The sequence below is a fragment of the Australozyma saopauloensis genome, chromosome 2 (assembly GCF_035610405.1).
Source record: "Australozyma saopauloensis chromosome 2, complete sequence".
Taxonomy (NCBI): Eukaryota; Fungi; Ascomycota; class Pichiomycetes; order Serinales; family Metschnikowiaceae; genus Australozyma; species Australozyma saopauloensis.
The window spans coordinates 1,329,149-1,341,148 of record NC_086132.1 but is presented as its reverse complement, the minus strand read 5'-3'; the positions used below and the strand labels follow the sequence as shown (position 1 = coordinate 1,341,148).

Genomic DNA, 12,000 nt, shown 5'->3' with positions numbered 1-12,000 from the left:
AAGCAAAAAGCATCGGACGATGAGTATCATGACTACTTTAATGTTCTTGACGACATTTCTCAGTATGCTGACGATGAATATGATGACGAAGGACTCAAGGCTCAGGATGAAGAGGAAACATTCTCTCACCTGGTAGGGGAAAGGGCTGTTGCCGGACTGACAAGAAACCGTGCTGAGAATGCAGTTCCCAACAAAGCAATGATGGCCGACTCTGAAATTGAATCGAAAAAGTTCATTCAATTTCCGGAGACGAATGCAGAAAAGATTGCCGCAACACTTACATCTGACATTGTCGAGGATAGCCAACCAAAGGAAAAACTATGCAGAGTTCGAATGGCGCTAAGGCAGAACGCAAATTGAGAAAACTGTTACCACTGAACCGTAAATTGCGAGCAACAAGATCTACCGAGGGCGATAGTAGCGACAGTGAAGATAGCGACGATGAAGGAGACGGTCAAATTAAAAACTCACCTACGACTGTATCGGTCGCGCGTCCTAGTATCCATCCCAACCCAACAAACATACCTCAAGAGAGAGTAATTGGTCATCCAATTGACCGGACTCCTGCAATTCCAACGCAGCCTGCCTCACTCTCTCCAGCACAGCCCACTGGACTGTCTGGGACACATTCAATTCAGAACTCCACATCTACGTTATTTTTCAGGTCTTCTGATGCACAAGAGTTGATGAGACCCTCAATTTTGTGTTTAGTGGCCTTGGTTGGAGTCACTCTCCTTTGAGGATTTGAAAAATGCTCAAGGTTCCAGAGTCAATCGAAATAAAATTGAATAAAATAAATTTTTTAATGGGCTACTTCATGATCCATATTAAAACTCTAAACTATTTAGCAATTATGCATTTTGGACTTTGTTATCGCTCACCTGTGTGTATTGATCTGGCCTTCGGCTACTATGAAAGTGTATTCACCTGATAACACAAAAGGCAAAAACAACGAGAGTCACCGTCGTGTCACGATTCATAAAGGGAGCCGATTTTGGGAGTTTTTCATCTAAAATGAAGCCATTTTTCATTCTCTTTTTCCTACTTACCTTGTGCAATGGGATGCAAAGAATGCCTAGGTTGTCCCACAAAGATGCCAAAAATCAGAGTGAAGAAATTCAGAGTCTAGACTTTGGTAAAGATTTATTGAATTTCATACAAAGCTACCAGAAAGTCAATAAAAATGTATCAATCGCTTCACAGGATCCAACAATTGCACATAAAAGCTCCAAAGACAGAGTCAATGAACTAGATAGGTCCGTATCTGCCGCAGGAGTAGGAGAATCGTCATACATTTATGGAGGTGGACAAAAATACGACAATTACGGTCGGCGCTTAAGTGAAACCTCAGAATTTAAGATCAACACAGGCTTCAATATTGGGCTTCGTTGGCGGCCAATTCGGACGAAGCAAAAGATCAAAAAAGTACTCTTTTTTTTGCCTAAGCAGTTTCTTAGTAAAACGAAACACTATTTGGATAAGATCGGAAGTACGAAAGGAGACGGAGAGTATTATGAGAGCTTCGAAGAAGACTACAAAGAAAATTATGACTACGACGATGATTATGAAGAATATGAAAGCTATTCTGGCTATGAACGCTATGAGGATGACAGCACTGAGGCGCACACTGTCAAGATTCAGCGCCTCAACATTGGGACAATACCAACTCAAAAAACGCCAAATTTCCGGGACTCGTTGATTGCGAGATTGGAAGACCATGCGTTTTTTCCACAAAGCCTTGAGTATTCCTCGCCAAGGGGAACACTTCTCTCTCCCACAGAGCACAGTCAAGAAGATGCTTTTCAATCGCTGAGCGTCCCCTCAGATCCTAGGACGTTTGAAAATGATGTGACATACGTGCCCAAACCTGAATCGGGATCATCACGGAACAGTGAAAATAGGGACGATAACGCTAGCTTTGATTCCGAACACAGTGCTGGAGACGGGACCGATGATACAATGCATGCCCCAATACCACTTACATCAACAGATGGCGCTATATCGATGCTCGAGACCCTTGAGCCTGACTATGTTCTTGTCGCCACGTCCATTCTTGTGAACAAGATTTGCGACCATATGCCTAACCATTTCCGTAGTGATCCTCAGGAAATCGGGAAAATGGAGGAGATTCTGGTGGTGGTGTTCGATGATCCCGTGCAAGCGCCCAAGGGTAGGTTTACAAGTCGAATAGATCAACATGTCTTCTTTCCAGGAGACCCATTGTTTTCTTCGGCGCACCGTCAAACTTGGGCAACAGTTGGCGTGCTCATTTGGCCATTTCTTGCTGCCACACTCTTGAATTGAAATCTAGGACTCTTGGAGAGCATTGAGACGTTGCTGCATCTCGAGTAACAACTCCTCATCCTCTCCCTCTGATACAGGCTCGGGCTCTTGTTGAGGCAACTCCGCCGAGGGAACCTCCGTTTCGATCTTAGAAAACTTGTCTTCTGTCAAGCTCTGGATAATCTTGTTGACCTCTTCCTGGGACTCTTCCTCCAATTCCTCGTCTATGTCTAGGTCAACCATGTCATCCATCATCTCATTTATAATTCCTGCTTTCATTAATTCTTTACCCAACTCTTGCATTGTGCCGGTAATCATTCCCAATTGAATGACCAGGTTAACCTCCTTCATGATGACAGTCGATGTTTGAAGAGAGTTGGTCAACTTTCTCATTTGCCATTGTTCATTGATAGCCATTGTGATGGATTCAAGTCGTGTTTTTGACAAATGAAGTTTCTGATGTTGACGAGTGATATTAATGAGCTCACGAGCATACAACTTCGCACTCTTCAAGTCGCCGCTTTTGGCAGCCTTCTTCACCATGCCTTCTGTTTTGCGTTTCAACGGCTGAAGCTGGTTCAAGGAACGTTCGAGTTCTCGTTTGTTTTTACGAAGCAACGAGTTAATCTTTCTCATCTGGAGTTAGTATATACGCTCATTGGTCAGCAGTGGCTCATATCGATGACTGTGTCTACGTACTTGTTCTTTGGGATCAGGGCCCCATATGGCCTTTTTGATATAATCCATGTCTACTATGGGGTATGTGAAGAAGGTGAAAGCACAGGCAATTCGGAATTAGACGCAATTGTGTATTGTGGAGGTAGAGAGCGAATACCGTTAGGGTGTGATAGCCGTTGTGAAGTGTATGAGTTCTATGGAGATAAGCATACACTGCGCGAATGTCATTTTCGACCAATACTGGAGAACAACAGCAGGGGAAAAAGTCGGCGAAGTTGCGATTCCGCAGAATGTATTTTTTCTAATAAGTTTAGATATAAGAAAGTCATTATTTGAAGATTTTGGCAATTTGCGTTTACAAACCTTTCCAGTCAAACGTAGAAAACGTAGTATGTCACATATCCGCCTGGGCCTCTAGAAATCAGAGTATGAGACTAATTTAGAGGGTTCAATTGTTTTGTTAGGAAAATTTCACTATGTGAGATCTGCACTCAAACTTTTCAAAGTGTATATATTATTCCGCGGGTATCATCAGAACCAAAACCACTACGAAGGCTGTCTTCAGAGCATACGGCTAGCATTTTGCAGCAAAAGAAAACCTGAATTATTTTGCAATCTCCAAAATGCTCTTTACTTCTTTCTTGTAAATCTCCATCCATTCTGATGCGGGAAGTTACTAATTATAGACACCGATGGTGGCGCATCTAAGTCACTGCCTCCTCTCCTATATAAAGTGGCTGAATTCCACCCCAACTGATAACAGAGTTACTACACCAACTATTTCTCAAAATATGATTTCTGTGGCCTTTAAGGATGCGGCTATGCCCAGCACCACCTCCAAGGTGCTTTTGTGTCTTCTTGCCCTCTTCATTCCGCCATTACCCATCTATCTTATGACCTTTCCAAAGAGTAAGGTCAACACCAGGGAGTTCTGGATCTCGCTCATTTTTACCGTGCTTTTATTCGGTGTGGGCGCTTTGTACACCATCTATTTTATTTTGGTGATGTTTCCTGATGCTCGTCTTACGCACTCGTACTATAATGCATCAGACGTTGAAAACCAGGAGGAGGAGAATGGCGACAGTCGTAACTGCCAATGTAACGAGGCCACTCCAGTTTCTCCCTCAACCGCCACTCCTCAATTTTCTGAAGATGCTGCCCATGAGGAAGCTGAGCCTTTGCTTCCCGCGTACAACGAAATCGCTCCTAATTCGACTCAGTACAAGGCTGACTCTAAGAGTAGCGACAACAAGGTACAACGCTAGATAAAGCTGTGGTCCTATTTTTTCTATTCTTCTTTTGTTTTTACCTTTAGTTATGATAAATGCTATTAAACCGCCACAGTATTGGATGCCGATGCTGAGACATCTGTTACATCAAGTGTGATTGTATTCACGGCAGAAGCAACCAAATCTATTCATTATTTTCAATCCTTAAATATCTCGATAATACAACTTTGCGTTACGACATTATGACCATGGCCTTGGCGGCAAAACCCTCAAGGTGGAAGATAGCCTTCAGTCCCAAACTCAAACGTTCGTCAAAAACGGCCGCGGTTTCCATAAGCTCTCTGCAGTGGCTAGTCTCAGATGACGCCAACTCTAGAGCAAGTGTTTTTAGTATGAGACGCGAGGGAATACAATGTGAGAGAAGCTCGTAGAAAGTCACTCTCAACTTGGCCAAGTTGGCAACGCTCTTATCGCGACGCAATGACAGCGCGATGTTTTGAATAATCACCTCCCAATCTAACACAATAGTGGCAGAGCTCAAGTTGTCCACGTTTAACAGCTCCAGCTGCATGGATATCGTCTCGAAGGTCAACATACTACGGCGCAAGTTTTGAGCTGATCCACGGGCGACAGCATCAACATACTTCCTCAATTTCTCAGGATCATTGGAAGAAAATTTGACCGATTCTTTCAGGGCAATGTGCAACAATATGTCCCCGATCTCTTTCACAGATGGCGCAGGTACCCGCACCAACAATGTTCTGGACTTGATGGGAGCAATGATATTGGAGATATTGTTACAAACCATAATAAGTCGAATATTGGCCGAGTACTTTTCCATGGTTCTTCTCAATGCAGCCTGCGCATCTCGACTCAAGGAATCGGCTTCGTTGATGATCACAACCTTGAACCGATGTTTTACTCCGTTTTTGCCAGGATTGGAGAAGTCCACCTGTTCTGTTGACGCAACGTCCTTCAACAAATCCTGGATAACAACTCTATCGTTGTTTCCCATGTCAGAGGGTGTGATCTCCAAATGGTATGGTGAACTGAGCACATTGAATTCTAGCTTCTTGCTGCTGGCATTGGTGAACGTTTTTACGTCGATCTTCAACTTTTCCACCGAAGCTCCAAACAATTCGTTGAGAGTAGCATAGATTCTGGTTTTCTTGCCTGCTCCGCTAGGCCCATATACAAGAAGATGGGGGAAATCTCCGGTTGCAGCTAGAGATTTGAGCGAGTCTGTAATTTGTGGATGAAATGTGAGTTGTCCGAATTTTTTGGGACGGTATTTGTCGACCCACAAGGACATTGTATCGTATTGATGATGGTTTGTAGGTGAGTGGTGAGAGTAGGTCTTTTCGGTGGGACGCGTAGTTTCGATTGGAAATTTAGTCGAGTATGAAGATGAATTAAACGGTGGTGATTTTGAAATGTTTAAAATTACAACGCAGATTTTAAAACCAAGTTCTTTCTTGGCTCGTGTTTATTTTATTTCCTTCTTAACATCTGGGACGAATCTTTTCTACTCTGTTGAACAGTGTAGGTAGACTCTTTAAAGTAGAACACGAAAAGTTGTAATTATGAAATATACTGATTAATACAATCTTAAACCCATGCCATTTTTATCACTCATTTTCATTCATTGCTTCCTATTTATTGAAGTACTTTCTTGGCTTCTTCTAGCCTACTGTCTCTTGCAATGTTTTGTCGAACCAAAAGAATCTGATCAATATCTTATCACGCTAGCTCAATTGAGTCATAGCTCATATTGAACTTGATTGCGTGCGCATTTAAAAGGAAAAAGGAGCTCTCACTTTGAACGCAATATGGTTTGTAACAAAGATAACCAGTCTCTCCTTCAAACCTTTGGCTTCAGTCTGAGGAAATGAGTTGGGCACTCGTATCCGCCAGGGTTCTTATCCAAGTATTGCTGATGGTAGTCCTCGGCATCAAACCATTTGGCTAATGGCTCAATTTCGGTGACGATCGGCAGATTTGGATACCACTCCTTTTGAAAGTAGTCTCTCACTTCCTTTGCAACAGCAAGGTCTTCATCAGAACTAGTGTAGATTCCGGATCTATATTGTGTGCCAACATCTGGTCCTTGTGCATTAACAGTGGTTGGGTCATGAATTCTAAAGAAAATCTCGATGATCTCCTTGATGTTCAAAACGCTTGGGTCGTATGTGAGCTGAACGGCCTCAGTAAAGCCGGTTGAGCCACTACATACCTTTTTGTAGTCCACGCTATCGTAAGATGGAGACCCATTGGCATATCCCACCTTTGCTCCAACTAATCCTTTTCCTTGGAAATGTCTAGCAAATACTCTTTCGACACCCCAGAAACAGCCTGCAGCCAAGGTAATTACTTTTGTTGAAGCCATTGTAAACTTTCTATGAGAAGAACCTAGTGGTGTTAATTACTTGCTTAGTGACCTCCCCAGGTTTGCCATTCAAATCATGGCACGTCACGTGATTTTGCAGCCAAAAGATGAATTTCCCGGTTGCAGCGACCACACCAATGAGAGAATGCGAGGAATTGAAGAAAACAAAATTAGCTCCTTCTTTTGAATCCAAAAATGCTGCTCATTCTCCGTGGCTTTTCTGGTGCGTCTTCTGTTCCAGTGGTGGCGGTGCTGGCCTCTGTTCTGATGCTACTCACGGAGGCCTTTCTATCAATTTTTGGAGGGTCGGTCTTTCCTTCCCTCCTTTTAAGTCCAGTGACCCAGGATTTCTTTTCTGATTTTGGAGTCTCTGGATGAATGTCTTTTGTACCCCTTGTGGACGAGCGAGAAACTGTATCGCCAATAGGATCAATATGGTCAGGAGCATTGCTTTTCTTGGGATAGCTTTCACCCTTCGTTGCAAGTGTATCCGATTGATCCTGGAAATGGCTATGGGAGTGGACTGTATCTGGTGTGCCAACTGATACGGGGTTGATACTGTTCGAAAATACTCCTGGAGTAGCTTCTGTGGCAACAGAGTAGTCGTCACCATTGTACAAGCCATTTACATCTATGCCGAAATCGAGGCCATCTTCTTGCATAGCTGTGTCAAGCTTCTCGTAGAATAACATGTAAGCGGTGGCCAAGCCAGGGCCATTGCCAAAGAATCGAAGAACGTACCACTCATCCACAAGCTCAACAGTCTCATCATCAAACAAAAACCAAAGGCCAGCTTCGTTTTTGCACAACGCAACGTAGTGACCGTGCGTGGGGCCGCCTCCAATATGAATCACCAATGCGTAGAGACCATACAAAGAAAACCCATCACTTTTTGAGGCATTGTTACCACTCGTCGTAGTGTTGAAGAGTCGAAGACGCATAGGATACAGAATAGAGTCGAAGAGTTTGACCATGCTGTCAATTTTGTCGTCATACTTAAAACGCTTAAAATTGATGACAAGTACCTCTGGCGTTTTCTTCAATTTGATAGTTTTGACAGCCTCTTGTAATGATCTGCATGTATTACAGTAGAACTTGTTCTGGTGATTGAGCGTCTCCAGTTTTGAGAAATTGTTCAAAGAGAATGTGAGGGAGTACGCGCTCTCACCGGATGGTACATCAATTGATAAGTCGAGAAAGGTCTCGTCTTTTGAGGTAACAGTCTCACAATACAAGCATTTTGTTTCGTTGGTAATGAGTCCCTGAAATATATCGGTACACCAATTCTGTTTCTGAGAGGTTTCGATATTCAATGTTTCTATAATTTCGTTGATCATGTAGTTGCAGAACTCGTGTGCATCGTGATGCATATTCGCTTGTCTGAAGAGGTAATTACGCTCCTTGAGTTTGTTCACGAAGAACAGAGGTGAAACAACACCAATTTGCGAATCGCTTTCTACCATCCCTGCAAACATATCTTGCAATGCGTACAAGAAGGCCAGTTCGCTCAGAGTACCCGAGTTGGGAGAGATCAGACTATCTAAATTAACGATTGGGCCGTTCACCAAAGCAGACCGTTTGCGCTGGTCCACGGAAGGATTTGGCAGGAATGGGTTTATCGGCAATGCCAATCCAGGTTCGGGATGCGGAATACCAACGGCAATGTAGTTGGATCTAGTGGTAACTGGTCCAGGATCCAATGGGCTAGACATTTGAGCCACATTCAGATCTAAAAGCGCTGTTGCAGCGGTCGAGTTATCGCTTGAATTAGCAGGTGTAGCTGCAATTGATGGTCTGGTAACGAGCAATTCTAGACCATGGAAGTCCTTGTTCTTTTTGATGATAAGCTGCTGCTCGATCGTCAAGGAGGGACACTGCGCTGCCTCGAGAATATATCCAAGTTTTCGATATGTTGTGTTAAGGATGTGATCCTCGGAATGGATGTTTTGAGTTGAGTTGCCGAACTTTCCAAAGAGTGAGTTCCGTAGCGAGGGTCTTACTGGGCCAGTGGCGCCAGTGCCGCCATTTTCAGCCGGGACTAGCGGCTTACCTTGCTCCTTAAGTCTTTTGGCCAACAATTGTTCGTACTTTGTTGTATACACATGTGGATTTGCCCCGGGGACGGAAGTGTATGGTTCGTGGGAAACAACGTTATACGAAAGAAGCAGATGGCGGAATTTTTTCGTATAGAAGAGACATTGAAGAATAGAGTTACAGTAGCACGTGTTACCAAAATTTTCCATGCCGAAAAGCTTCAGACTCCCGGCATTTGGTGAGAGTTCTGTCATGGCAGTGGTGTTGGTAATACAGTAGAGGTGATTAATTACCCAGATTAGGAGACTCACCTTGATAAGGAAAACCAGTAGATGGGAAAAAAAGTGAATTCATAAGTTGAAGTTCAACAGAAGAAATTCAAAATAAGATTTTCGCGAATAGCTGTACTTTAGCTTTTTCAACAAGATAGTCCTCCTGTCTTTGAGATTACTTTGCATGGTTTCAAATGATGTAAATGTAGTATTGTTTTGTCTGACATTAATATGCCAGATTCGATATGCTAATTCTATAAAATGAAATCCTTCCATGGATATGATTCTAGGCCCACTTTCCGACAAGTGCCATGAATACAGTTCCCAACAAAAACATACCATATGCGAGAACCAACCACCCAAGCTTCGCCTCTCTTAAGTCGGCATCTATCAAGAAGTCTCTGGCCATAAATTCAATCAAACAACTGTAAATAAGTAAACCAGAGCAAAAGCCATCAAAAACACCAACTACGATCAAAGAAGTTCCATCGTTGTTGGAGTAGAGATGACGAACACCCAAGCCAGCAGCAATTCCGATAGGTGTCGTCAAACTGTAAGCGAGTGAGAGGTACCAAGGGAAGCGACGCATCTTGTGCGGCCATTTGGCTGTTGCAAACCTTGCACCGAGTCCAAGACCTTCAAAGAATTGATGGAAGGAGATGGCTATGAAAAGAGTAATGAATTGCTCTCCAGCAACTGCCAACGAGAGTCCCACAAAAACAGAGTGGAAGATGATACCAAATTCAAGAAGAAAAATGTTGAAGATTTTTTGGAAGGCAGTCTGTTCTTCTGCGGTGGTGGGTTGATCAATGGTAGACTCGAGAACTGAGGCCAGGTCTTTTCTGGGCAATGTGCCTGCTTCTTTGTTATGTCTGGAGACAACTGATACGTCCGAAAGATCTTCCTCGATCTCTTGTTGCAAGTCGTTTGCACCAGAGGCATGACTGCCCAGAGGATGTAGTCCAGCTTCGAGGTCGTTTGAACGAGGAGCGGCAGTCTCCAGCGACATACTGTTTCTCAAAGAGCCATTTTTCGTTCTATCGTAGCAAATGATTCCATTCTCGCATTCCCCATCATCAGATGAATTTTCGGCCAAAAGAGCGTCTTTTCTAGTCTTTATATCCATGAGTCTCTGAGTAATTACTTCGATAGAGAACATCGTGAAAGCGCCCATTAAGGCAAGTGCCGAACCCCACAGATATTCTTTAAAGAATTCACTGATACATGGACTGGCAAAACTGTCATTGGACTCTCCTAGAAGATGGATGAAAGCTGTGGCTAGAATGACTCCACTACCGAAGTAGCGGGCCACGAAGATGATCCAACTGGGCACACCAATACGCTGGTATTTGATGGCAAGAATGGGTGAAAACGACCCGGCAGCAGAAACGACAAGAAGTACGAAAATCGACGCTATACGAGCCTTCATATTCTGACCATCGAAGGTCTTTTCACAGTCCGTGGTGATCATTTTCTATAGTTATAGAGCTATATTGGCGAAATTATAATGAGCAAAAATGCTTTTCGAAAAGAAGAACCAACCAAAAACTATCTTGTAAAATGTGTCTCAGTTTCACCCTATGAGTCTAATGGTTGAAACGGCTGGGTGTTAGGATAGACGTGAGACTTTTGAGTTCAGCGCAATCAAACAATGGCAATTCTTTTTGTTTTCTATTGATTTTCTTTCAAATGAAAAGTTCTGCTTTTGAATCTTGATTTTCTCCGAACTTAAACTCCAAAAAAGAAGTGTAGTTACGTATAATTAGCGAAACGCAGAAATATGTAGTCTTCCGGGTTAGGAGCACCTGAAAGTCTTGGCTTTCTATTCCGTGAACCCGGGGGTAATGTGGATGGGAGATGCGATGAGGTTCGGGTTGGCGGCGGTTTTTCCGTTCCCACACATTAAAAGCAAAAAAATTCCCGATTTATTGGACTTTGAGTTGATATAACGGCTGTGCTCTATTCATGGGCGTCTGCATAGAATTAAGAGGATTTGCATTCTCGATGCGAGCAAAAATAAAACCAAAAAAAGATGCGCAAGCCCGGAATCGAACCGGGGGCCCAACGATGGCAACGTTGGATTTTACCACTAAACCACTTGCGCTTCCTTGAAAATTGAAAGCTGGTACTTTTACAATCTCTACATATTTTGTAACTCTTCTCGTAACTACCATCAAACATGAAATCTACAAGGTGCACGTATTCATTGGCAAGTTTGAATTGTATAAATGCTGCAATATAATCATGCAGTCGGCAGAACTTTATTTGAATTAGTGGAGGCCAGCTAGACACCAATTGAGTTAAACATCATGAAAAACATACTCATGCAATCATGCGGCCTGTGAATACTTGTGTCTAAAATCGGCATATTCTTCATATGTAGCGCCGACCTTGACACCTTCATAACGGACAAGCCTCATTGAATGTATCTCGAGCGCGGACTCGTAGAACTCAATCGTTTTCTCGAGAGGAACACCACGATACCCAGCCTTTTGCAACAAGTTCCACAACGTCTCAACGTGATCCCATTCCTGCTCCTCCGCAACCAGAGGCAAAAACGTACCCAGATGTGTCCGGTTCTCTATCTTGAACAGGACCTTCAATCCATGTGTGCCAATTGTCCAATCTTGCGGATCATTAATGGCCACGAAATTATCCAAAATTGTAATTCCTACCGACAATTGGGAGATCTCCAGCACAGAAATCGGCTGAAACCGCTCGTCATCAAATGCGCTAATGAGAGCATACTTGGAAACTCCCTCTTCGAGTGGTAAAGCCGAGAATGTACCGATACAACCTCTGAGCTTTCCGTTTTTATTCCATGTAACAAACAAGGGGGCATCAACTGGGTACGCACCTTTTTTTGTGCCCAAAAACTTATTGATCTCGGCAATTTTGAGTGGACGAGTTTCGGTTAGCTTATTGACAATAGACTCGAAGGCCAAAAATGCGAGAGAAGACGACATGATGTCAATGGCCGGGATGGGTATAGGGTTTTGTTGAATAATTCCAGATCCAAGTTTGTAAATGGAAATAAAGGCGGTCTTGAAGGACTAGAACTGTGGATGTAGACTGAAAGTGAATACTTATCGGTCACTCCTAGGGCCTATCTACAGGC

The 12,000-nt window shown here is 43.3% G+C and overlaps 8 protein-coding genes and 1 non-coding gene across 9 annotated transcripts; 2 read left to right on the top strand and 7 right to left on the bottom strand.

The window, feature by feature from the left end:
* Positions 1-1,014: 1,014 nt before the first annotated feature.
* PUMCH_001806 (uncharacterized protein) lies at positions 1,015-2,304 on the top strand (the record flags this gene model as incomplete). Its single annotated transcript, XM_063020843.1, has 1 exon — positions 1,015-2,304. The coding sequence occupies one exon, from the start codon at positions 1,015-1,017 to the stop codon at positions 2,302-2,304; it is 1,290 nt and encodes a 429-aa protein (XP_062876913.1).
* A 3-nt stretch (positions 2,305-2,307) lies between these two features.
* On the bottom strand, positions 2,308-2,919 carry PUMCH_001805 (uncharacterized protein; the record flags this gene model as incomplete). The annotated part of the gene is made up of 1 exon (XM_063020842.1): positions 2,308-2,919. One exon carries the CDS (start codon positions 2,917-2,919, stop codon positions 2,308-2,310), a length of 612 nt encoding a protein of 203 aa, XP_062876912.1.
* A 734-nt stretch (positions 2,920-3,653) lies between these two features.
* Positions 3,654-4,226, top strand: PUMCH_001804 (uncharacterized protein; the record flags this gene model as incomplete). The annotated part of the gene is made up of 1 exon (XM_063020841.1): positions 3,654-4,226. One exon carries the CDS (start codon positions 3,654-3,656, stop codon positions 4,224-4,226), a length of 573 nt encoding a protein of 190 aa, XP_062876911.1.
* A 196-nt stretch (positions 4,227-4,422) lies between these two features.
* PUMCH_001803 (uncharacterized protein) lies at positions 4,423-5,502 on the bottom strand (the record flags this gene model as incomplete). Its single annotated transcript, XM_063020840.1, has 1 exon — positions 4,423-5,502. The coding sequence occupies one exon, from the start codon at positions 5,500-5,502 to the stop codon at positions 4,423-4,425; it is 1,080 nt and encodes a 359-aa protein (XP_062876910.1).
* A 549-nt stretch (positions 5,503-6,051) lies between these two features.
* PUMCH_001802 (uncharacterized protein) lies at positions 6,052-6,576 on the bottom strand (the record flags this gene model as incomplete). The annotated part of the gene is made up of 1 exon (XM_063020839.1): positions 6,052-6,576. One exon carries the CDS (start codon positions 6,574-6,576, stop codon positions 6,052-6,054), a length of 525 nt encoding a protein of 174 aa, XP_062876909.1.
* Positions 6,577-6,746: 170 nt separating this feature from the next.
* Positions 6,747-8,864, bottom strand: PUMCH_001801 (uncharacterized protein; the record flags this gene model as incomplete). Its single annotated transcript, XM_063020838.1, has 1 exon — positions 6,747-8,864. One exon carries the CDS (start codon positions 8,862-8,864, stop codon positions 6,747-6,749), a length of 2,118 nt encoding a protein of 705 aa, XP_062876908.1.
* Positions 8,865-9,168: 304 nt separating this feature from the next.
* On the bottom strand, positions 9,169-10,353 carry PUMCH_001800 (uncharacterized protein; the record flags this gene model as incomplete). Its single annotated transcript, XM_063020837.1, has 1 exon — positions 9,169-10,353. One exon carries the CDS (start codon positions 10,351-10,353, stop codon positions 9,169-9,171), a length of 1,185 nt encoding a protein of 394 aa, XP_062876907.1.
* A 562-nt stretch (positions 10,354-10,915) lies between these two features.
* Positions 10,916-10,986, bottom strand: PUMCH_001799. The gene has a single exon. It is a non-coding gene; the product is annotated as a tRNA-Gly (tRNA).
* A 226-nt stretch (positions 10,987-11,212) lies between these two features.
* PUMCH_001798 (uncharacterized protein) lies at positions 11,213-11,848 on the bottom strand (the record flags this gene model as incomplete). Its single annotated transcript, XM_063020836.1, has 1 exon — positions 11,213-11,848. One exon carries the CDS (start codon positions 11,846-11,848, stop codon positions 11,213-11,215), a length of 636 nt encoding a protein of 211 aa, XP_062876906.1.
* Positions 11,849-12,000: the final 152 nt, after the last annotated feature.